The 26,209-nt window shown below is 38.7% G+C and overlaps 1 protein-coding gene across 1 annotated transcript in view; it reads right to left on the reverse strand.

Moving 5' to 3' along the window:
* LOC131344471 (mannosyl-oligosaccharide 1,2-alpha-mannosidase IA) overlaps nucleotides 1-26,209 on the reverse strand; it is a 246,146-nt gene that overhangs the window by 15,944 nt on the left and 203,993 nt on the right. The window contains exon 5 of the mRNA XM_058376798.1: nucleotides 2,866-2,960. Within this exon, the coding sequence (XP_058232781.1) occupies nucleotides 2,866-2,960 (95 nt within the window). The remainder of the gene's footprint in view (nucleotides 1-2,865; nucleotides 2,961-26,209) is intronic.

The raw sequence follows: 26,209 nt of genomic DNA on the forward strand, positions 1-26,209 counted from the left end.
TGTGATCTACAAGACATTTTCATAGCCATATTGTAATAAGTAGTCTAACCAGTCAAAGTAGGCTAATCAAAACCATGTACTTTACTGCTTTTCCAAAGCAAAATAATAATTATTTTTGTTAATATTAACTTCAGCCTATTGGTTTGGCCCTCAACAGTCCCAGTTCCTCATGTGGCTCCTTCAGAAATTCATTGCCCACTCTCGAACTATATTATGCTCAGTAAAAGATAAGCCACGGGTCAGGATAACTCTATCCGCAGGCTGCGTTTGGCCCTGGGGGTTGATTTTGGACACCTCTGGACTAGGCAATATGACTAGAGTGCAATCCCGGCTTTATTTTTCTGACCAGGCCCCTTTCTGTGTTGTTGTTTGCGCCTGCAGGAACCACACTGAAAGAGGGTGTAATTCACGCAATTGCTGCTTCTAGTTCTCATTGTGAGAGCTGCCCAGGGCTCGCTTTCCTTCTGAAAGGAAAATCGATAGCAGCGATGTCTGGGGAGGTGGATAGGGCCGGGAGAAAACTTTTGTCTCAAAGAATCGATCCGAGATATCAGTGGGAAAGGAAAAAAAAACAAAACAAACAAAAGCGACATAGATGGCGGGAGGAAATCCCATCAGGTAGCTTAATCACTGCTGTTGCTGTCTTCAAATAAAGTTGGTTTTAATTTAGTGGTATTGACTCGAAATACTACACGAGTGACATTTAAAACAATTTCAAATCATAAAATAGGGGGAAATTGTTTACTGTTGACTGACTGAGTCAAAACTTTGAGGGGTTGAACCAACTGGCTTTATTTCGCAGGGAGAAAAATAAGGAAGTTGTTGATGACATCGCCAGGGACATGAGGAAAAAATGTGTACTAAGAGTGTGTTTTTTTTAACCAAATGGCTGTCTGTTCAATTTTGTCCTATCTGGAAAGACATTTTAGTTATTTTGCTAGCTCTTTCATTGAGAAATTTGATTTTTACCAGTTCTACACTCCATATTTAGTCATCTAGTGAACATCCATCCATCCATCCATCCATCTTTCCATCCATCCATCCATCTAATTTCTGTAACACTTATCCTTCATATTGCTGGGAACCTGAAGTCTATCCCATGGGACTGCACATGGCAGAGGACGCCCTGGATGGGATGCCAACCAATCACAGGATGCAACCACACACATGCGCGCACACACACACACACCAACCCATTCACACACTATGGACAATTTAGAGATGCCAAACAGTCTATAATATATAGTAGAAGAAACCGGAGAACCCAGAGGAAACCCCCATGAAGCACCGAAAACATGGAATTGAACCCCAACCCCTGAGGTCTGATGCAAATGTGCTAAACATCTAATGAATGTATCTATTATTAAACACTTCCCAAATGGCAAAAGCAGAAAATCACGATCTTGCTACAAGAAAATAAATGGCTTTATGGCTGTCAGCTCCTTAATCACCGAACATTACACAGAAATGTGAGGCGCAACAGAAACAAATAAGCTTTAAATCCTGTGGTATTCATAAACATTTCAGCTACTACCACTAATGTAAAAACCTCAGCTCTCAGTCATACACTAATACACAAAACCATGGCTCTCCTGTCGCTTTGTCGTAGGTCATGCAGAGGAGAAAAGGAGATGAAAGAGATGCTAAACTGGGCCTCCATTAGAAATGCGCTCTACATCATTACCCACATGGGGCAGAATGGCCCGAGCATCTCTAGGTCTGGAAAAATCAATGGCTAATAGAGTGAAGAGGGGCAGGGGCACCCAGCGACATCGTCACTACAGGGAACAAGCTGGCATTCTTCCAACTGCTGGTTTCTCATATATCACTCTGTTCTGGGACATGAGGCATGACTAGGCAAGAAATGTTGAGGAAATGTAAACATTTTTATATTAGAGGAATATATGAATATATATATAAAAAAAAAATTATTTTCCAAAGATTTCCAATCTTCACCAGAATTTCCAAGGATTGAGGGTGGAGCTAAATGTAAACAAAAACATGGAATTGACAAAAACTAAACACATCTATATTGCGGATTATGTGCCACTTTAATTCATTGGTAAAAAATTTTTTTTTAAAAAAGTGAACAAAACTTTGCTGTTGAAATAATAAAAACTCATCTGAGCACAGAGCTGAGGCTCAATAAACAATTATATAAATATTATATAATATTATATAAATACTGAATTTAAGTTATTTTGTGTAACATCCAGCGTTTATGTTCTTTTTTTGTTAATTTTTTAAAAAGATATTCAGAACACATGACATTTCTGCATCACTACACCTCTGTCCTTTCAAAAAAAAAAAATAAATAAAACATGCTGTAATCCAAAATACACGGCATGACCCGATCAGTTTCCAATATCTTATTACGAGGACTAACCGCTAATCTGTAATTATAGCAAGAATCGATTTAAACCTTTAATGTATCAGCGAAAGCTTTCTGTTTCTCGCGATTTTAGCCTCCGATTTAGCATCATGCCTACTGCACATTGTGAAATAATGCACCGAAACAGCTGAAACCTATCATCAAGTCAAAGTCAGCTTTATCATTACGCATCTCGCACAACGAAATGAGGTAGCGAGCCCGTCTGTGCTACATTACACACTACATTTAAAAAGACTTTTGGCTAAGTGAAGAGGAGAGTAAACAGAAGCAAAATGTACAAACACATTAATTATCGTATTAATCCATTGTCGGCTTTTATCACATCTTCTAATCAGGGGATTGTTAGTCACAAAGCATCGTGTTGTCTCTGAAGGGCACCTAGACAACCTTATGTATTAAAAATGCATAGAAAGGTGAGTATCCTGACACAGCCTGAAAGGAAAAGCTGGCGTGTGGCTCAGCACGACACGTACCTGCCCAGGTTAATGACTCCTCGTGGGATGCCAGTCGGAGTGTTGAATGCCGGCAGCAGCTTCTCACCGAGCTCCAGCACCTTCTGCTTAAACACCTGAGAGGCACAAGAGACAAAGGCAAGCTGTTATATACACGCTCCTACACTCACCCTTAACCTCACATGTTTTGCTCACTACTTAGCAGTGGATGCTTCATTGCCCCAGGTCATATTTTCCCAATTTATATTAATACTTCAATTTTAAAGAGGCAGTATGTAATTTTTATTGGTGACCCAGAAGAATCACATAATTTCAGCCATTTTATTAAACACTGGCATACAGCAGATCTCGCCATTTGCTTCATTTTAGGCTTATGTTTACTCTTTTCTGACCCAGAAATAAGCTCCGCCCCAGCTCAGCTCTGTACGTATTCCTTAAAAGGCAACTCACAAGGCATGTGACTTTAATAATCATAAAACTTCACAGACACTTTTAAGAAGCTGTAATTCTGAACAGCTCTGGAACAATGGATCTAGAAGGTTTCTTGATTTTTGGTTTTATGGCCCAGAAATAAAGTCTGAGCCACTTTCCTTTAAAAGGCCATTGGAAAGACATACATCAGGAGGAACTGGTTGATGGAATAGGAAGGTTGGCATGACAGGTTTTCATTCCAAATGGGAGGGCCGAGTGAGGGCTGTAAACTTTACAAACCGCCGCTTTAAAACCTCCCATTATGTCTGGTCATTTTAGCATCAGTATAGAAATCTTAATCCTTACAGTCAGAAATCTAAATAAGACGCAGAGGCAATGTGAAAATTTGAAAATATACAGCATAAGGGTTAATTCCATTCTTCTCATTAAACTGCACACTATTAGCAGTGTGGACAGAGCTGCACTTCCAGGCCTGTGAACTTAATGAGTGCCTGTTACTCTATACAAATAAAGCTAATTACATGGGTCATAAACCCTGAACCGGTATCATGGCGTTAACGCTCGGATGAGATTAAGAGCCGTGCCGATGATGTCATATGCGAGCCTTTGATTAAACCTTCCCCGACATCCACGGCCTAATCGGAGCACCTCAGATCGCCATTAGCAGATCACAGAAATGAGGAAGTGCGAGGCCTCAAATCAGAGGTGGAGTAGCATGATAAACTCACGGTACGACAACCATACAACTCAATGTCACGGTTTTGCATGTGTACAACTTTATATTTAAATAAAGTGTCAAGTAAATGCTATTTCATATTTAAATGCGTGTTTATGTGTGAAAAATATTCCTCAGCATGACTAACGGGAACAGAGAGTAGAGAGAAAAATGAGGTAATGAGTCTGTAAGATTGGAAAAATCCTAGGAGACGGCATGGAATAAATCATAAAATGAATACTTGCTGGTGTTTGTGTCCAAAGAAAACTAAGCTTCAGGCTCACTTTTGAAAGTTTCACAGTGATCACATGACTAGGTTTAGTAGAGGGTGTTAGCTGTTGCCTACGGTATAGTAAGAGCAGAAAGTTTGAGAGTGCTTCAGTTTACTGCTGAATTTACTAGCGGGGAATAAAAACCAACATCTATAATATCCATCAAATAAACCCACAGGTACCTACTAACACACAAACAGGTGTTGTCTAGCATCCCTGTGCTCATTAAGCCACTGAACCGTGATGAAGTCCTCCTCAAAGTCAGATTACTCACAAAGCCCTGCCGATTATCCGTAAGCATTAGCAGACTTCATTTCAGCCACATTATATTCAAAGGCTAGGTTCCGTTAACTTCACTCAGTCGACTACACCCGCACACGTTTTATAGCCGTAACACAATGAACCCGTCAAAACAAAAGGTCGAACTCCACACACTCTCCTTCACAGTCCAGCAGGGATATAGCCTGTACGCTACAGAGGAGCTCCGGCTTCAAAGGTTATTACAATGAACAGAAATCAGTAGAGCCATTTATTATACTGGAATTAGGAAATATGGTTGCTCACTTCATCCAGAATACCAGTGACCGTGGCAAGATTTTTGGTGCCACAGCAATGGAAAGAAAGTCTCTAGAGTTTACACAGAAAGGTAAAAAGAAACGTTCACTGACTGAGCAGATCGAGGTATAAAATATTTTGTTGATGAACGAAGTCTGGTACAAACTGACAGAAACACTTACTACAAGTTAGCGCTCTTTACCAGTGTGGTGAGCAGAAAAACATCTCAGAATGCTTTTCATGCTCTTCAACCGTGAGATGGATTCGACTACAACAGCAGAAGTTCAGCACCAGTTAGCAAAGAAGAGGAATCTGAGGTTAGTAGAAACTGCACAGTAAAAGACCAGACAACATCCATCCATCCATCCATTTTCTATAGCCGCTTTATTCCTAATTAGGGTCACAGGGATCTGCTGGACCCTATCCCAGGACACACTGGGCGAAAGACAGGGGTACACCCTGGACAAGTCGCCAGTCCATCGCAGACCAGACAACATTTATTCCGTAATTTTGTCTGATTAGCTTAAGATTAAGACGCTAACAAGGCTGAAAAAGAAAGATGACGACGAATGGAGCTGGCATCTTGGCAATGACACTTTACACCAACATTTCTTCCCTGTCTTTATCCAGAACCCAGAAGTGGTAATTGTATTGCTCTAATTAGCATGATGATTCCAAACAAATCTTTTAAAGGTAACATATAATTATCACTATGAATTGTAGTATTTTAATGATGCTAGCATGTTTTTTGATGTATTGTTGTGGATGTAAGAAGTAAGCTGTTTCGACTGAAGAAAGTAATGCTATTTAGCATCTTGGCATCGATGCTGAGAGTGTTTCGGTTTACAGCCAACATATGTTGCCTGTCTTTACCCAGAATTCTGACTGGCAGTTGAGTTGGTAGTTATTTAGAGCTAATTAGCAGGAACGCTTGCTATGATATAGCAACCGGAAAGTAAAAAAAAAATAATACAGACAGACAGGGAGAAATTAAAAATGTCATTTAACAAATGTGAAGATCCCACATGATTCTGTCACAGTGGAGAAGAATACGGTGTTTTGTCTTCCTGAAAAGATGGATATATATCGGTCTTTATCTACAGTACTGTGTGTATCATGTCATGTGTATCTGTCAGGCTTTTTAAGATGCTAAGAGTGAACTTAGTAGTATCGGTCAGTATCTTAGCATGAATGCTGAATGTAAAACAGCATCGAGTCAATTTATCCCTATTTTTATACACAGAATCCTGTGCTTGAGTGGCAGCCTTGACCTGATTTTGGTTCTGGAAACAAAAAACAAACAAAAAAACAAAACCTGTGGCTTGATATCATGCTAACAGTTTTCATATTTCAACGTTTATTAGCATTTTTTTTTTTGCTATGGCTACATCTGAATGTTTAAGCTGTATTTACCCAGAAATCTGTGCTAGCTTGGGTATTGTTTAAACCTTATTAGCATGACAGCTTATATATTCTGAGGTGGCTTTTAGCTTTTAGCTTGAGAGCTTACGTTTAAAAAAAAAAGAAGAAGAATAAAAACACCAGTAATGTCAGTCATCAGCTCTAATTAGCATGAAATCCCGACGTGTTTACAGGTGTTTGAGAACGTGAGAATGATAATTTATGAAAAGTATGAAAACATGTCTTGTTCTGATGCTGGAAATTTGTGTCAGAAGGTTTTCCCAGAATCCTCTGCACTGCTTTTAATTAGTATGTGAGCTTGCTTCTAAATGTATATACATAGTTTTATATCCAGCTTTTTCTTCTTCTTATTAGCTACCAAAGTACGCTTTTGGCATCATTTTTTTCTACCTTCTATGAATGTAATGAATGTAAAATGTGACCTCATTATCGTCACTAATTAGTATGAAAGCTTGATGTATTTGCATGTTGCTTTTTTCCCCCCACTCAGAAATACTAACTAGAAGAGACCGGAGGCTGATAAACCTGTGCTGTTTCTTCACTTAGACGTTTCATTGTGGTTTAGCACTCGAAACAGTGAGTGTGTCATCTGTTAGTGAGCACGCTACAACGAGAGGAATCAATCACACAGTCAGCCATGTTGAGAGCTCTCGCACCGGATTGATCCGCCACGACAGAACGCAGCTCTCACAATTCACTTTCAATTTGGATTCTCCGGATGACGCACAAACCCCGGGAAAGAAAGAAAAAAATCGGGATTGTTTCGTTTCCGCGCTCCACACCGAGGCTCACGAACCAGTAATGAAGCCTATATAAACAACCTACGGTGTAGACAGCTTGAAATACAAACCGAATGTCAGTGTCTTCTTTCTAAAGTCTTTGGAATACTGAACAACAAAGGGATCTGTGTGTATTACAGAAATAGAGACATTCAATCAGGATGACTGGAGGAAACTAAATTGAAAATAAGCAGTTCCCTGTGGCAATGTAATGTATCTAAAATGGAGAATTTTTGACTTTCTTGTGAATGAGCCTTATATTGTGTCAGTCAGTCCAAGTACAGTGTCTGGATGTCTGACTACGATCCATCTTAGATATAAATATGCAAAATACAGTATATTGCCAAAAGTTTTGGGACACCCCTCCAAATCAGTGAATTCAGGTGTTGTTTCTCAGGGGTCGGCCTCTGCCGCTTAGTTCCAGTGAAAGGAACTCTTAATGCTTCAGCATACCAAGACATTTTGGACATTTTCATGCTCCCAACTTTGTAGGAACAATTTGGGGATGTTCCTGTTCCAACATGGCTGTGCACCAGTGCACCAAGCAAGGTCCATAAAGACATGGATGAGCGAGTTTGGCACCCCCACCCGATAGAACACCTTTGGGATGAATTAGAGCGGAGACTGTGAACCAGACCTTCTGGTCCAACATCAGTGCCTGACCTCCTTGTAGAGGAATGGTCCAAAATTCCCATAAACACACTCCTAAACCTTGTGGAAAGCCTTCCCAGAAGAGTTGAAGCTGTTATGGCTGCAAAGGGCGGGCCAACTCCATATTACATTCATAAGCATGTAAAGGCAGACATCATAGTTTTGGCCTGGCTCACAGTCTCTGCTCAAATTCATCCCAAAGGTGTTCAAGCCCAAGCCCTGAAAAACAACACCTAAATTCAGTGATTTGGAGGGGTGTCCCAAAACTTTTGGCAATATAGTGTATGTTTAATATGACAATTCCATAAGGTCAGTGACTTCCTTCATTTAAATTTCGACATGAACGATGTGTTGGAATTCTTTTATGATGCCACAGGAAAGTCTTGACATCCTCCAAAGGGTCTAACATTAATAATTTCTATCAAATCAATTCTCTTTCTGACACCTCTCCCAGTTGAAAGGAACTCTCCTGGTTCTTATCTGGATCTTGGTGCTATAACACGAGGTGGCAGATTCAACAGTGAGCTGTCAGCTTCAACAATTCAACCCCTGTGTTTTTCTACAGCTGGAGAGGAAGGATCTTGTCATGGTGACCCTGGATTAAACTAGGTCAGATCATGAGGGCTGATTCAACCAGAGCTGGGAGTTTTCTGGTAGGAGAATGGACAGTTCTGGTATGAGATTGGACACTTTTGGGATGAGATTGGACTTTTCTGGTATGAAAGTGGACTTTTTTGGTATTAGATTAGACTTTTCTGGTAACAGAGTGGACATTTTTGGTTTGAGATTGGACTATTTTGGTATGTAAGTGAACATTTTTTGTATAAGATTGGACTTTTCTGGTATGAGAGTGAACATCCATGGTACAAGATTAGACTTTTCTGATATGAAGGTAGACTTTTAGCAGGAGAGTGGACTTTTCTTGTTGGAGAGTGGACATTTTGGTACGAGAGTGGACTTTTCTTGTAGGAGAGTGGACATTTTTGGTACAAGAGTGGACAGCTCTAGTACGAGAGTGGACTTTTTTGGTATGAGAGTGGACTTTTCTTGAAAGAAAGGGAACTTTTTTGGTAAGAGAGAATTTTCTGGTAAAAGAGTGGACAGTTCTGGTACAAGACTGGATTTTTGGGAAAATTGTGGACAGTTCTGGAACAACAGTGGACCCTTTTGGTATAAGAGTGGACAGTTCTGGAACAAGAGTGGACATTTTTGGTACACGAGTGAACTTTTCTGGTACAAGCACACACTCAGTTATATACCAAAACATATAAACATATATAATTATAAATTGATTGACAGTTATGCAGAATTTTAAACTTTCCAGTATTTATAGATGCCTCTGGCCCTGCCCCTTTTTCAACATGGGGAATGTTTTAATTCATTAATGTGAAAGTAAATCTAGCAATGTCTGATACATAGCTAACATTCGGCAGGTATACAGAATACTGCGGTTAACATTTGCTAACTATGTTTACTAAGGACGCTCTGAAATTTGGAGACATTTTTTCTGAAAATGGTCAGTTGTTTTTTACATATTCGTTTCTAGGCCTTAAAGCTTTTGTGCAAAATATAATGAGACATGTAAACAAATCTTAGAGAAGGAGAGCAGAGAAAAAGTCTGGGATGAAATGCGAATAGAAAAATGACTAGATTCAGTGAACGACACAAAGGCACAGCTTATGAAAGCGAGAGAAGACGTAATTACATGAAGCATGATTTTCTCCACCTCGGTGTTGTTTCTGTTTGAAGCCTCAGTCTTTATTAGCAGCTGATCCGTTTACGATCGACTTCACATCGCTTAGCCCTTGTAGTAGCACAGCTGTATATATTGCTTTTTAAATAGCAAGCCAAAGAGGTTAAATTACACACTGCAATATCTCTAAGGCCCCTTTTACGCCAGATATTAACGTATAGCTCAGCATTACGCACATCTAACGTTCACACCCGTGCATTTACACCTGCTATTAAAAGCATACGTGTCTGGCCTCCTTGTGAGCGGATGCTGGTTTTTGCTCGCATTAAAGGGACGGCAATTACTGTAAAAGAGCAAAGTGCATACAGTATGCATTAACTACCAGACAGAGGCGTAGATCACTGTGGGAGCATTCACTGTGAAAAAAAAACAAAACAACAAAACATAGCAGTCATCAGAAAGCTTGTGGAAGATGCCCGTGACTGGGGATTAGAAAGTTGCTATGAAAGACAGCATTATAACTATAATCGATTAGCCTGTATGCTAAATAACTAAGTTTGTTAGCCTATTAGGTAGCATGGTACAGAGATCAACAATCAGCTGTCAAGAAACACATTCTCTCAAAATAAATGGAGAGTATTTTAAATGGAGAGCAGTAGTACAGAAGTACTGAATCGAATGCAGAAGGTACTGAATCACGTGCAGTAGGTTCTCAGTTAAATTCAGTAGGCACAGAATCAAATGTAGCAGTAGGTACTGAATTGAATGTAGTAGACAGTGAATCGAATGACAGGTACTGAATCGAATGTAGTAGGTGCTGAATCAAATGCAGTAGTTGGTACTAAATCGAATGCAAAAGGTAATGAACTGAATGACATAGGTACTGAATCGCATGCAGTAGGTACTGAATCAAATGCTGTACTAAGTACTGAACTGAATACAGAAGTTAATGAATTGAATGCATTCGATACTGAATCACATGCAGTAGGTTCTGAATTGAAGTCAGTAGGCACAGAGTCAAATATAATACAGTAGGTACTGAATTGAATGTACTAGCTATTAAACTGAATGCAGGAGGTACTGAATCGAATGCAGTAGGTGCTGAATTGAATGCATTAGTCGGTACTGAATCACATGCGGTAGGTTCTGAACGAAATGCAGTAGGCACAGAATCTAATGTAGTAGCATGTACTAAATTGAAAGTACTAGATGTTGAACCGAATGCAGGAGGTACTGACTTGAATGTAGAAGATGAATCGAATGACATAGGTACTGAATCACATGCGGTAGGTGCTGAATAAAATGCAGTGTGTGCTGAATCATGCCGTAGCAGGTTTTGGATCAAATGCGGTAGTAGGTACCGAATCGAACGCACTGGATATTGAATTAAATGCAGGAGGTACTGAATCGAATGCGGGGCTCACTGTATCAAATGAGGTAGGTACTGAATTGAATGCAGTAGACATTGAATCAAATGCAACAGGTACTCAATTGAGGGTGATAGGTACTGAATTGGAAGATGATAGGTAGTGAATCAAATGCAGTAGGTACTGAATCGAATGTGGTAGGTACTGAATCAAATGCAGTCGCATATGATGTGAATTGGACAAAGATCATAATTACTACATTATGTCATTACAAGCCAATCAAAAGCATTCCAGGGCTCCATAATCAGAAGTATACAGCAAGTCAGAAAACAGAGTTTTTTTCCATCCTAAAATCTTCAATTTCATAATGTCCATTTGCAAATATGAAACCCTGATGATATAGCGGCAAATCAGAGCAGGAACAGCTTTCAGTTTAATGACCTTTAGCTGATTTCAAGTGAGTACTTATTGCACTGGAGTATCACAGCTTAACGATCCTTGTGCGTGTCTAGAATCTACCGCTAACTTTACCTGCAACACAAAGCCAAAAAGACGAGCAGCAAATAAACAAGCCTTCACTGTGTGTGTGTGTGTGTGTGTCTTTTGGATGGAAGCACTTCTATACCAAAAAACGTGCGATAGCACCCGGACAGAGACGTGGTTTCTCACTGCGTCGTGCTGCAGCTCTCTGTGTGTGAAAAAAGACAATGTGCCTAACAGTTTTGCACTTTGTAAGGTTCACATGATGCACCAGACTCAGATGGTTATTTTCTTCCCCTCATCATGATGCAATTACACATATTGCCTCTGTCTTAGCTTGTTACATGAAAGGGAAATAAAAGCAACATCTCTTTCCATCTCCGCTAATTAGCACAGAGGCTGCTGTCTTTCTGACAGCAATCTGGATCTGTTTTTCTGGGACAGGGGATGGGTTATTTTTCTGGGAGTGGGTGGGGCTTTACTACATACAGAACTGGCACTTCATGAACATGATGCACGATAATACAACATATTAGTCTTAGCAAGTTTGTTCTGGTTTAATGAAATCTTGAAGCCCCTTCATAAAGATTAATATGACTGAGAAGATAATGAGCTCAAGTCTTGTTAGCCAATCAGTATCATTCCACAGCTACAGCCAATCAAAAACTTCCTATGTTTACATCATTATCAAAAGCTATGCTCATCATCAGCCAGTATAAATGTACCCCACTGGTACACCATCTCTGGCAACTCAATAGATACGTCTATAGGGGGAAAAAAGCTGAAGAGATGCATCAATGGTTTCTTTGATATCTGAAGATCAACCATTTGAGCAGGAGCATCTAGCTTCCTGTTTATCTCCACACCATCACAGCAATTTTCATACTGATGGCTTCATTAGAGGCTAAACAGTGACCTTTTTTGCCTAAATTACTCCATTAAAAAGCTCAAAAGTTTAAAAAATAAGCTTTAATAACTTATTTGGCTTTAATTCAGGATTTTGAATGGGTCCATTAGAGCTGCGGAAATATTGGTGATACAAGCATCATGTAAACAGCAAATGTGATGTGGGGTCTGACAGAGGGCAAGACATTTCTATTAGTGGCCTCCGGAGGGAAGGGCAGTGATTAATGTATGCGCCTTTTCACACAAGCTTTTGAAAATTAGTCATTATCCAGCAAGACAACAATAATTAGCAGAAACACGGCGGTAACAACAGGCTGTAAATAGAAGTGGTGTGGCCTATAGTCCTGCAGAAAGATGCACAGGCATTTCAGGATGCTAATAAAATCGATGACTTCCTGTTTGTCACAAAAGTGCATAGTCAGGTATCTTTAAGAGGAGTGTTGGATACAACACTGGATCAATCACGCTACTGCATATGAATCAGTTTTCAGAGCCAATTCTGCTCACTCCAGTGAGAAAGTGAGAGAAAAGCTTCACTGTTGGAGAGGAAAAGAGGGGCGGGGCCGGGGAAAGACTGACATTCACAGTACATTCCCAACATACTAATATTCTCACCAACACTGCATTATTAACACACACTCATTCTCACCACCCAACACTTTTACCCAACATAACATTCCCAACACAGCACCTTCTCATTACTCAACATGACATTCCCAACACAGCACCTTCTCACTACTCAACATGACATTCCCAACACAGCACCTTCTCATTACTCAACATGACATTCCCAACACAGCACCTTCTCATTACTCAACATGACATTCCCAACACAGCACCTTCTCACTACTCAGCAATTCCCACCTTACTTTCCCCAAAATACAACCTCTCACCAACACCACATTCCCAACATACCTCATTCCCACCACCCAACACTATATTCCCCCAAACACAACCTCTCATCAACACCACATTCCTAGCACAGCACCTTCTCACTACTCAATGATACATTCCCAACACACATCCTTTCTTACCCATATTACATTCCAAACACATAACTGTTCCCAGTGCCAAACACTATATTCTCAATACACAATCATTCTCACCAACACACCACCTTATCACTACTTAACACCACATTCCCAACACACCATCATCACAACTCAACACCACATTCCCAACACACCAGCTTCTCACTACTCCACTCTACATTCCAGACACCATCATTCTCACTTCTCAACAATACATTTTTTCTTTCCCATGTTATATTCCAAACACACTACCAGTCTCAGTGCCAAAAGCTATATTCCCAATACACAACCATTCTTACCAACACTGCATTCCCAACACACCACCTTCTCACTACTCAACACTACATTCCCAACACACCATCATTCTCACTACTCAACACCAAATTCCCAACACACACCATCATTCTCATTACTCATCTTTACATTCCCAACACACAACCATTCCCAGTGCCAAACACTATGTCCTCAATACACAACCGTTCTCACCAACACTACAATTTCAACACACATCCGTCTCACTATTCAACACCACATTCCCAAACACACAATCATTCTCACTACTCAACACTACATGCCCAAAACACCACCTTCTCTTTACTTAACACTACATTCCAAACTCACCATCATTCTACTACTCAACACTGCATTCCCAACACACCACCTTCTCACTACTTAACACTACATTACAAAGACACAACCGTTCCCAGTACCAAACACTATATTCTCAATACACAACCATTCTCACCAACACACCACCTTCTCACTACACAACCCTACATTCCCAACACCATTCTCCCCAACACTACATTCCCATCACAGCACCTTCTCACTACTTTATTCAACTTTTTATTCCTAACTTTTATCCCATACACAATTATTCTTACAAATACTGCATTCGTAAAACACCACCAACCTCACAAACTAAATCAATTCATTCAAGAAGCTAAACAAAGCACAGAGCTAAGCAGTTCAGAGCTTAAAGCACTAACTCAAAGGTCCTACACTGGCTTTTGGGCAGTTAAGTGATTTGTCATTCTTTTAGTATTTTGAGTTTATGTTTGATTCAGTCCAGCTCTCCACAATTTATCCTGAAAAACCTCCAGCTTGATGTTTGGCAGGCTCAAAAATTTAGCCTATTAGGTCTGACAAAATACTTGAGGCCAAAAGAAAAAATAAAATATTGCTAAGCTGGGACCCCAACTCCCTGAGCTGGCCAACAAGAAAACTTTTCACACTGGGTCTGAGAATACCAAGAATACCCCAAGGCTTCAGGTGATCAAAGTAAACCAGAGAAAGATAGAAAAAGCATGGAATTGGGTAACAAGTGGATGACAAAAAGACAGAGAAGGAAACTTAAGAAGAACGAAAGAGAGGGATGAAGTCTGAGGACGAGGCTCTGAGGAACGTTTTAGAGGAATGAATAAGAGAAACTTTAATGAAATTTCTGGGAGCTTGAGGTTGTTCGATTTGGCACAGTGCAGCACTTTACTGGAGTGCCATCCCATTTGACGTTAACACTGTTAACAGTCACTGGAGAGAGTGCTTACAGTTCATGCTACAGATTTACACACTCTTCTGAGTCCAAATAATATTTCCATTCCCAACACACACCATCATTCTCACTACTCAACCCTACATTCCCAACACACCATCATTCTCACTACTCAACCCTACATTCCCAACACACCGTCATTCTCACTACTCAACCCTACATTCCCAACACACCATCATTCTCCCTACTCAACACCACATTCCCAACACACACCATCATTCTCCCTACTCAACCCTACATTCCCAACACACCATCATTCTCACTACTCAACCCTACATTCCCAACACACCGTCATTCTCACTACTCAACCCTACATTCCCAACACACCATCATTCTCACTACTCAACCCTACATTCCCAACACACCATCATTCTCACTACTCAACCCTACATTCCCAACACACCGTCATTCTCACTACTCAACCCTACATTCCCAACACACCATCATTCTCCCTACTCAACCCTACATTCCCAACACACCGTCATTCTCACTACTCAACCCTACATTCCCAACACACCATCATTCTCACTACTCAACCCTACATTCCCAACACACCATCATTCTCACTACTCAACCCTACATTCCCAACACACACCATCATTCTCCCTACTCAACCCTACATTCCCAACACACCGTCATTCTCACTACTCAACCCTACATTCCCAACACACCATCATTCTCACTACTCAACCCTACATTCCCAACACACCGTCATTCTCACTACTCAACCCTACATTCCCAACACACCATCATTCTCCCTACTCAACACCACATTCCCAACACACACCATCATTCTCCCTACTCAACACCACATTCCCAACACACCAAATTCTCCCTATTTATCACTACATTCCCAACACACCACATTCTCCCTATTTATCACTACATTCCCAACACACCACATTCTCCCTATTTATCACTACATTACCAACACACCACATTCTCCCTACTCAACACTACATTCCCAACACACCACATTCTCCCTACTCAACACTACATTCCCAACACACCACATTCTCCCTACTCAATACTACATTCCCAACACACCATCATTCTCCCTACTCAACACCATATTCCCAACACACACCATCATTCTCCCTACTCAACACCACATTCCCAACACACCAAATTCTCCCTATTTATCACTACATTCCCAACACACCACATTCTCCCTATTTATCACTACATTCCCAACACACCACATTCTCCCTATTTATCACTACATTACCAACGCACCACATTCTCCCTACTCAACACTACATTCCCAACACACCACATTCTCCCTACTCAACACTACATTCCCAACACACCACATTCTCCCTACTCAACACTACATTCCCAACACACCACATTCTCCCTACTCAACACTACATTCCCAACACACCACATTCTCCCTATTTATCACTACATTACCAACATACCACATTCTCACCACTCAACACTACATTCCCAACACACACCACCATTCTCACTACTCAACACTACATTCCCAACACACCACATTCTCCCTACTCAACACTACATTCCCAAAACACCACATTCTACCTATTTATCACTACATTACCAACATACCACATTCTCACCACTCAACACTACATTCCCAACACACACCACCATTCTCACTACTCAACACTACATTCCCAAGGGCCCAGAGGTAGCAGCTTAGTAGACCTGGGATTCAAACTCACAACCTTCCATAGTACAACACTTTAACCACTAAAGCTACCACATCCCCATCTCTAAAGCAACAACCGAATGAGTCGCCTCTTGTTTCATTTTGTTTCTTGGCATCGAAATAAAAAAAAAAGATTTCTTTTCCTGCGACTTGAGGAACTTTGTCAACTTAGAAAATAGGGTTCAGAAAAGCATCTGATCCATCATTTAATTCCCATCTCAAAACTCCAAAAGCAGGCTCGGGTTAAGGACAGTAATTAACCCAAACACAATGAAAGTGCCTAAATTCATCTTCTTGTAGAAAAAGAAAAGAGGGACAGACAGTAGCTGATGTCTCTGATAAGCGTTATTATTAACGTCCTTGAATTTCCAGCATCTGAACTGTATGAGAAGAAAGTAGAAGCTTAATTATAATTAGAAACTCTATTATATTGTGAAGTGAAGTTTTTATTAGACCAATCAAATAAACAAGGGAATAAATTACACTAATATAACATAATGATGACTTTTTTTACATAATAAATGACTCGATAATCTTAGATTATTCTTATTTACTATTATTACTTTGTTATTTAGTCTTGAGTGTTGTATTGCTTTTATATACTAATACAATTTGCTAATTGAACTACTTTTTATTAAATCAAGAATGACACAAAGAGTGGAAATCTTATTTATTTATAGCTTTAAGACTGTGGAATGTATATCCAGGATAATTAGCTTCTTTTATTACTTTTGTTACAGCATCTATTCAGTCTTTTATCTTGTTATTGAAGTTATTAATATGTATTTCAGAGAAAAATGAAGACTGAAGGCTTGGACAATTGTTTATAGACCATTACAAAGCGCTTGTACTGTTAACTCATCCATATCAAAAACAAAATAAACAATATATAAACAAATATATATCATCATGATAAATATCATATATATCAATATATCATCAACCAATCAGATTCAAGAATTTTGGGGTATGTACGTAATAGATGTATGTAAAAAAGTTAAATAATAATAATAATTAAAAAAATATATGTAAACAATAAAAACATGTAATGTAAAAAAATGTAAAGAATTTAACAAACAAAAAAACAACATAACACAGACTCTATACATGCACTTTATAAAGTATGCTCAATAAATGTTAACTCTTCTATATCAAAAACAAAAAAAATATATCATTTTTTGAATAAATTAGAACATATAGATTCATAGGAAACTGTCTCAGCCACCATCTTACCAATCAGATTGGTGTCTAATAGATGTATGTAAAAAAAAAAAAAACCTAAAAGAAATTAATTTAAAAAATAATGTAAATAAAAAATTAACATAATAGAATTAACATAATATTTTGAAAAAGTAATGTAAAAAAAGTTTTACAAATTTATGTCATTTTTACATCATTTTTTTAAAACAAATCTGACCAATCAGATTCAAGAATTTTGTGGTGTCATAGATGTATAAAATAATTTAAAAAATGTAATAAAAAAAAAAAAATAATAATAATGTAAATTTTAAAAAAGTAAAAAAAAAAAAAATTAATGTAAAAAAACAAACAAAAAACCCTAAATAACACACAGTTACAGATGTCGTGACATTTTGCCGTTTGAAAACTCAATAATGCAATCGACAAGGATCAATAAGCACATGTATAATTTAAAAGGGTGTTATTATGATGAATTATATATCAGGACAATTAGCTCTATTGATCCGGTCCGTACTAGTTCCTTCATTATTATGCTAGTAATTAACTTAAATACAACGCAACATGTCCTGTATTTATCTTGGTATTTATGTGTGGCTTGATTTTCCTTAAAAATCCTAAACAGTACCTGATATCTAAACCTGACCCAAATGTGACTTTCATTGCTTCTCTACTTCTTATTAACACTAGTGTATAAAAAAGCGATTTGGGGCTTTTAGTGTTTACAGTAATACAAAGACTTGTAATATTAGACCTAATAAAATAACATTTATTACAGTTATACTGTTGTATTATCTAAAGATGGCCCCCAGAACGTTGATAAGTAGTGAACAGGATGCTTTAATGTCTGCAGTCATTATGGCAGACATGATAATTTCAGTGTGAAGTGGCAGTTATGAGTAAAAAGCCTAATTTTGGCTTTGGATTGCTTTCTGTAATTCTCTGGCGCTCAGCTGGTAGCCTGTTCTGCTCATTCAGCTTTTATATTCACTTACTGCAAATTCGCTTATATTCAGAACACCGAGACGTCAAAGGTTCAGGACATTCTGGCCGTGTAAAGAAGAAGAAGCAGCAGATTATCCTCGAATACAGCGTATACAGTCCATTACAGCCGCCTCAACACTAAGCTCTAAACCACAGCTTTACATTATATCACTTTTTAATTTGTTCTTGGGTTTAATTGTGTTGGCGAAAGCCCGGTATTCTCAGCGAGAGCAGGAACCTTGAGGTGTTAGTTCTTAACAAGAACTCCAGGATGAAAATAAGAGGTTTTTTTTAATTTGCTTTGGAATTGAAAGTCGTCTTCGTTCTCGAGTTCTCTCTTTGACATTCTGCTGAGTTACTGATTGAGTTTAATATCATTGTTAAAGAAAGTATGTACCAAGAAGAGCTCAGATATAAAAAATCAATATGTTTTCATGATCGTAACCAAACATCAAGCGTTTCGGTTGGTGACTAGCCAATGCTGGAATGTCTGGAATTCAACATGCCTTAAAAACTGATGAAAAATAATAAAATAAAATAAAATAAAATGAGAAATTTACCAATTAAATTAAATTAAATTAAATTAAATTAAATTAAATTAAATTAAATTAAATTAAATTAAATTAAATTAAATTAAATTAAAAGGTGCAAATTCAAAAATATAACAAATATTTGTTTTTGTTTGCTACGAGTAACACCTTTTATAGTTTTTTTTGTTTTTTTTTTTGGTAGCCCTATTTTCTCCTTTGTCTTCAAAGTTGCTTAAATTTGATACCTGTCCCTTTACTTATGTTAATTTGCATACAAGTACATAAATATATATACCCCAAGAAGTTCAAAGAAATATAGAAGAACTGAAAGAAGTGGCAGAGATGCTACAAGGCCTTCACTGAACCTCGAGAGTGACTTAAAGAAGCTGATACGATTAGATTAGCCAAAGTCTATGCTCAGGTAAATGGAGTGCAGTAAAGCAGTATATGTGCCATAAAACACCACCTGGGATTACACAAAAAAATAGCCTCAAGTACCAAAATAAATGTCCATTTTTGTCCTTATAAATGTATTCATGTAAAAAGCCCATAAACAGCTTTATTTCAGCCTGTAGCTTCGGTGCAGAAGCACATAATGAACTCTCACAGGCTGTAAAAACTTTCAGAAAGTTCTAACTGGGACTAAAAAATAAAAAAATTACTCCATTAATCGAATTTATTTAACCGTATTCAGCCATAATGGGGCTTCACAACAATCTGGCATCTGAAATAAAGGGTATAATTTTCTAGCGGATGCAGCGGGATGACGTGTGTATGAGTGAGAAGGAGACATTTTTACATTTATGGTCAGTTTCGGTTCTATAAGGCAGCCAGAAATACCCGAGATTTTAGAGAACTGATGGAAAAATTAGGAGATGCTAGATATCAATGAATGTCTGGTCAACTATACAAAAAACGTAAAAATATATATATATATGTGTAACAATACCTGTTTTACGCCAATATTAAAGAAGAGAAGCTTCTTAATCTGAGATATTTACCTCAAGGACGGAAATTCTTATTAGAGCAAATGAGTACTTGGTCAGCTTCTTCTTCAAGGTTTTACGTTATGCCTTAACAAAACACTGACCCTGTTATTCTTTCTGCTATTCATTTGCCAAATCAAAACAGTGAATTAAAAGCAACTTAAAATCTGCTAAATAATGGAAGTTTCTAACCAACTCCAAACCGACGGCTGTAAGAGTGAAATCTGTTCTGAAAAGCATTTAACAAGCGCACTCTTGACAGATACACAGTGTTTTGCTGCTTCTCCATGGAGACACTCTACAATAGTGCGAGCTTCATTATTTCCAGGAAATCGATGAAGCAACAGGAAAACCTTTGCAGCCTCAGTCTCTGGCTGTGTACTAATAAGTGGACGTGTAGGCTGAGGTTAAAGGTCAGGCAGAAGAACAGTGGACTCCAGGGTGCACTCAGTAGGGCAAGTGAGCACCATACTGCATTAAATAACGGCTGTGTGTCTGTCATCGTGAAGCTGCTCGGTCGGGGAGGCAAAGAAGCACTCCGGTTTCTCATGAGATAGAATGAGGATATAAAAAGACCTAGAAGTTGCCAAGAAGTTCATATTCTTTACTGTATAGATTGTGCTGAATACAGTGGAACCTCGGTACACGAATGCCCTCTCTTGTGGATTTTCACCTTAAGAATTGAAATTTCAAAAGCTGTTTCGAAAGACTCAAACCACAATACCAACGTTGCCTTCGGCATGCATTCAAAATCATCTTTCGGGTGGTTTTTTTTGTTGACAGATTGGTGGAGTGGGTGGTCTGTTCTATTTTTAGCCCCAAGCTTGGTGGCACGACTTCCTGTGAGGACCCTTGACATGGAAGGCTTGGCTTGGGTCAGTTCTTTGTAAGCAGCCATACAGTTTACAGACGCTTCATATTGGTAATATTTTTGGGTAGCTGGAACGGATTATCTGCATTTACATTATTTCTAGTGGAAAAATTTGTTTTATAATACAAAATTTTTGCCTTAAGAACATGAATTAAATTCCTATGCAGAGGATCCACTGTACTGGGAATATCATCAATGCCTTTTTAATGGTCTAGAAATGTCCTATTGGATCCATCAGCGCCTCAAATGGTTGTTGATTAGACAGTTGGAAGATCAACCCCAGGCACCACCAACCCAAATACCTCTGAGCAAGACCCTTAACTTTTTCTATTCCAGGGAACTAGTTTCTTGTTTGTATTTTTTTAATTTCATGATTTAAATTGGCAAACACTGAAAAATATAATGAGTATAAAGTAGAAGTATAGCTCTGCTAGTGTGTGTGTGCTTGCTGAATCTTCCACAGAGTGATGCCAAAAGCAGGATGGAGGATATAGACTCCATTAATAAAATCACAACCTTCTAGCTCCATCTATCCGGCTCATGGTCCATACTGGGAGGAAAAGACATATATAAATACAGTGAACAAACATATACAACGTGCCATTTCGACCCGCTTCCTTGATCTCTGGCTATAGCTGTCATTTGGTCATGCCCACTATCCTGCGGCAAATATTTGCGATATGCAAGTTACTGCTGCTGCCTCCTGGTGGTCCAGTGACAGTGACAGGATCCCATGCCGCGGCCTGGGTTCGATTCCCATGCAGGAACCTCAACCACTATGGAGTTAACTCTCAGTGCAGGTTCCAAGCCTGGATAAAATAGGATTGCGTCAGTAAGGGCATTATCCACTGTGGTGACCCCGATCAGGGGGCATCCGAAAGAACAACTTCGAGTTCCTGCTGCAAATTTACTGACTGGTCCTTTATTTTCATTTCTGCTTTAAATTAATTAAAATGGCCAAAATATTCACTCGAGAGACATAAGAAAACCTCAGACAAAGCATTTATCTAGACAGCGAGCTAACTTTGATCTCAACCACATCATCAAGTCGTTCCTCTCCCGCTGTTGACTGATCCGTCTCCGGCGGCCATTACAGAAGCGGTGATGGGACGTAACAAGACAGTACGGCTTCTGCTACTTATTCGAGCTGTCTGCACATCAGTAATTGGTCCACAGAGAGGGCAGATAATTGTGCATCCCTTCGCAACAGCAAAATACTGTGAAGAGGGAGGGGGGTGGATTGTGGGGAAGGTTAGGGAGGTTATCTTAGGAAATCCTTGATTGCCTTTGTTAAGAAGGGGGAATTAGATCAGGGAGATCAAAGCGGTCACATCGATCACGTCGTGGCATTAATCCCGTGTTGCGGTTCTGGCCTCCCGTCGGCATAGGTGATTTTTCATGGATTAAGAAAGAAGCGAGACCGGAGTACATGGGGTATAATCCAATTATTTACACGTCTACACATCAAATTACTCACACACGCCTTACGAGTGCAAGTCAGTGTGTGACAGCTGAAACAGATAACCTTATAAAGGAATGAATAAAGAAACGAGGGTGAATAACAGATCCAGAGTCCCTGGTTCAATCGTGAGCTTAACTGTTTGTGGAGAATTTCCTGTTTTCGAGTTCCTCCTCAGGGTCACGCCCACTATATTTGTGTGGCTCAGTGCGCTTTTATTTATTATGCAGTGTATCTGTTCTAATCCTGTCAGTGGTTTGTTACCTTACTGTGTTCACCTGTTGTGTTATTGTACACGGTAAGTGCTGGACTTATTTTCCTATGTCTTTAATTGATACACTGTGGTGCTAGCTCCTGTGTTTTGATCCTGTTACAGATTATTTACATTATCCTCCTGGAGGTCCTGTGTTCTCGTTGCCATGGCCCGGGTTCGATTCCCGGGCAGGGAGCTAATATCAGATACTGAAGAGGTTTCAAGCCTGGATAAAATGGGAGGGTTGCATCATGAATGGAACCTGAGGTTAAACTTGTGCCAAATTAAAATGTATATGGACCAGGTGATCTACTGTGGCGACTTCTGACAAGGAACAACAACCGATTATTGCTATTAAGTGTACCTAACATTCTCTCCAAGGTTTATTCCCTCCTCACTCCTCCTCACCTCATTAGTAAATTACTCAAGACAAATGAATAAAGAAAACCTTAATTAGCATTATGCAAAAAAAAAAAATAAAAAATACACCATGATAATTGGCGACCGCTAACAAGAAAAATACAAAAGAAAAAACAAACAAAAACCAAAAAAAAAAATCTGGGAAAAAAATTCTCACAAATTTTGAAAAAAAAAAAAAAAAACCCAGAACAAAACAAAACAGCAAAATATAACACTAAATAATATAAAAAAGAAAAGAAAATTAGAAAAGAAAAAATAAAAGGCTGCAGATTTGTTATGTAGTGTGACATCATCACAACACGCATTCAGTCAAAGAAGAATCCTGTGCTTGCAATTTTGGAAAATTCAAGAACAAAACAAAACAAACAAACAAACAAACAAACAAACAAACAAACAAACAAAAAAACCCAGCAAAAAACCCAAAATGTAACATTTTAGCCACTAATTAATTAATTAATTAATTAATTAATTAATTAATTAATTAATTAATTAATTAATTAATTAATTAATTAATTAATTAATTAATAATATTCAATTATATAAATAAAATAAAATAAAATACATTTTTTTCAGTGAATCCTGTGTTATAGAAAATTAATTCTCAGATTCAAGCTTTGGTATAAAGAGAGTTCTTCTTTGAACATTGAGTAAATATTCACCAGGCTGTAATGCGACTAAAAATAATGGTCCTATGATTTTATTAAAAACAAAAAATCGTTAATAATGGTTTGTTTCACACTATCTGTGTGCCATTGTTTCAATCATTTCAATTCTTTAGATTCTGAAAACCCTTCTTTGAAAAACAAAAAAACAAAAAAAAGTACATATTTGTTTCCTAACCTGTGATGTAAACGTTATGATTTCTCATACTGTATCCTCTGGTTTCTTACAGTTACTGTTTTTGGACACTGATGAAAAGGACTAGCATCCTCTCCCACATGTATTCCCGCCTCACTCCCCTCCCTACCTCCAGTGATTGACTCATGAGTAAATTACTCGAGTCGAACGAATAAAGAAAACCTTAATTAGCATTATGCACAAAATTACAGCAGGATAATTGGTGACCGCTAGCTTTCAGTTACTCTGTGAAATTGCCCAGGATTGTACACATTGCTAGGAAGCAATACATGAATGATAATTGTTCATTAGCATTATACACACAGTGGTGGTCCTAATTTGGTTTCCCAGACAGCAACATTAAGCTTAAAGCCCTTTGGACAAATTCAGCCTTCCAGTTCGATTTAAGTGGCCCATAATGTAATTTAATATCATTTTAATTACAAGGAAAAAAACGACAAAAAAAAAACAAACAAATTCTCACTTGCTGGGGATTTAATAATGGGAAGTAGGGCAGTGTGAGAAATGCTGTAACAGTGCACTGTACACACACACACACACACTAATAAAGTCCTCTCAAAGCAACCCATATGCAGTTTAACGGATGCATTTGCACACTTCTGCTCTAAAGCGTTTACGTTTTCTGAACCTCGTGAAACCCGACTAAAAACGAAGTGTACTTTTGATTTATCGCTTCTAAAACTTTTAAATGAGATCGCCGAAGCCAAACCACTCCAACTGAACATCTTTATTGAGCTGCTTTAAAAGTAAATAGCACTGTGATGCTCTGCACGTGTTAAAAGCCCTCACTTAGCCATTATGTGATTAGAGAGATAAATAAGTAATAACTAACATTCAGAAGATGAATAAATAATATTTGCTGTAATAAAGATACAGCCGTGGCTGTTTAATCGAGTTGAACGTTTTGGGGTTTTTTTTTGGTGTGTGATCGGAATCTGTTTGCTAGCGAGCCTCGAGCGCGTTTTCCTGTTTCAAAGACTTTAATTAGCTTGAAATATGTGAGATCGAATCAAACAAAGAGATGACAACAAAAATCCAGCTACTGAGAACGATAACATGAACACAGTCAGGGGCAATATATACAATATACTGGCAAACGTTTTTGGACACCTTTCCACCTTTTCCACACCGCCTTACACATCCTATAAGGATTTAATAAGGAAATGAAAATATTTAAAATGCTTAGACAGAAACCTAAGATCTGTTCATGCTGCTGTTATTAGTCCCTCTCAGATTTTATTCCGTTTTGGGATCGCAGAATTGATCACAAAATCAAGCAAACTCCATGATGCTCCGAGGTGATTTTCAAAAATTTTTCAAAATGACTGCAGAATGTTTTTGCAGATTTGTGTTGTAGAGTGTGACAGGCAAAAACAAACAAACAGGAAAACAACAAAAAATTTTAGCCAAAAAAAAGGTGTTATTAAGAGTAAGGGGAGGATGTAACAGCCCCACTTTCCCCTTACGCTCCTTATCTGGGGTCGTTACATCCTAAACAAGTCCCCTTACTCCTTACACCTCCTCCTATTCTCACCTTCCCCTTGTCCTGGGGATTTGTGGAATCCTGACAACTTCCATCAGACTGAAGAAGCTGCTTGGGTGAGCAGTGAAACATTTCGATCTAACTAGAAAGAAGTCCAGATTGACAAAACCCTTCACAGAAATTAGAACCCCGGCATACTTGGGTGGTGGTGGCTCAAGTGGTTAAGGCTCTGGGTTGTTGACCGGAAGATCGAGGGTGCAAGCCCCAGGACCCCCAAGTTGCCACTGTTGGGCCCTTGAGCAAGGCCCTTTAACCCTCTCTGCTCCAGGGGCGCTGCATCATGGCTGACCCTGCGCTCTGACCCCAACCCCAAGGATGGGATATGTGAAGAAAGAATTTCACTGTGCTGTAATGTATATGTGACAAATAAAGACTATTTACAAATTTAATTCGTTCTGGAGGCGAGTTCTTAAGGTAAAAATTTGTACTGCGAAATGAATTTTGCCATAAGAAATAACGTAAATGCAGATAATCCGTTCCAGCCGCCCAAAAATATGACCAATACGGAGCGTATGTAAACTGTATGGCTGCTTACAAAGAACTGACCCAAGCCAAGCATTCCATGTCAAGGGTCCTCACAGGAAGTCGTGCCACCAAGCTTGGGCTAAAAATAGAACAGATCACGCATGGCACCAATCTGTCAACAAAAATATGCCTGAAAAATCACCGAGCTTTTGAACGCACTCTGAAGGCATGGTTCGGTTCTTTCGAATGAAAAAAATGCTTTTTATGCC

This window comes from Hemibagrus wyckioides, linkage group LG23, assembly GCF_019097595.1.
Source record: "Hemibagrus wyckioides isolate EC202008001 linkage group LG23, SWU_Hwy_1.0, whole genome shotgun sequence".
Lineage (NCBI taxonomy): Eukaryota > Metazoa > Chordata > Actinopteri > Siluriformes > Bagridae > Hemibagrus > Hemibagrus wyckioides.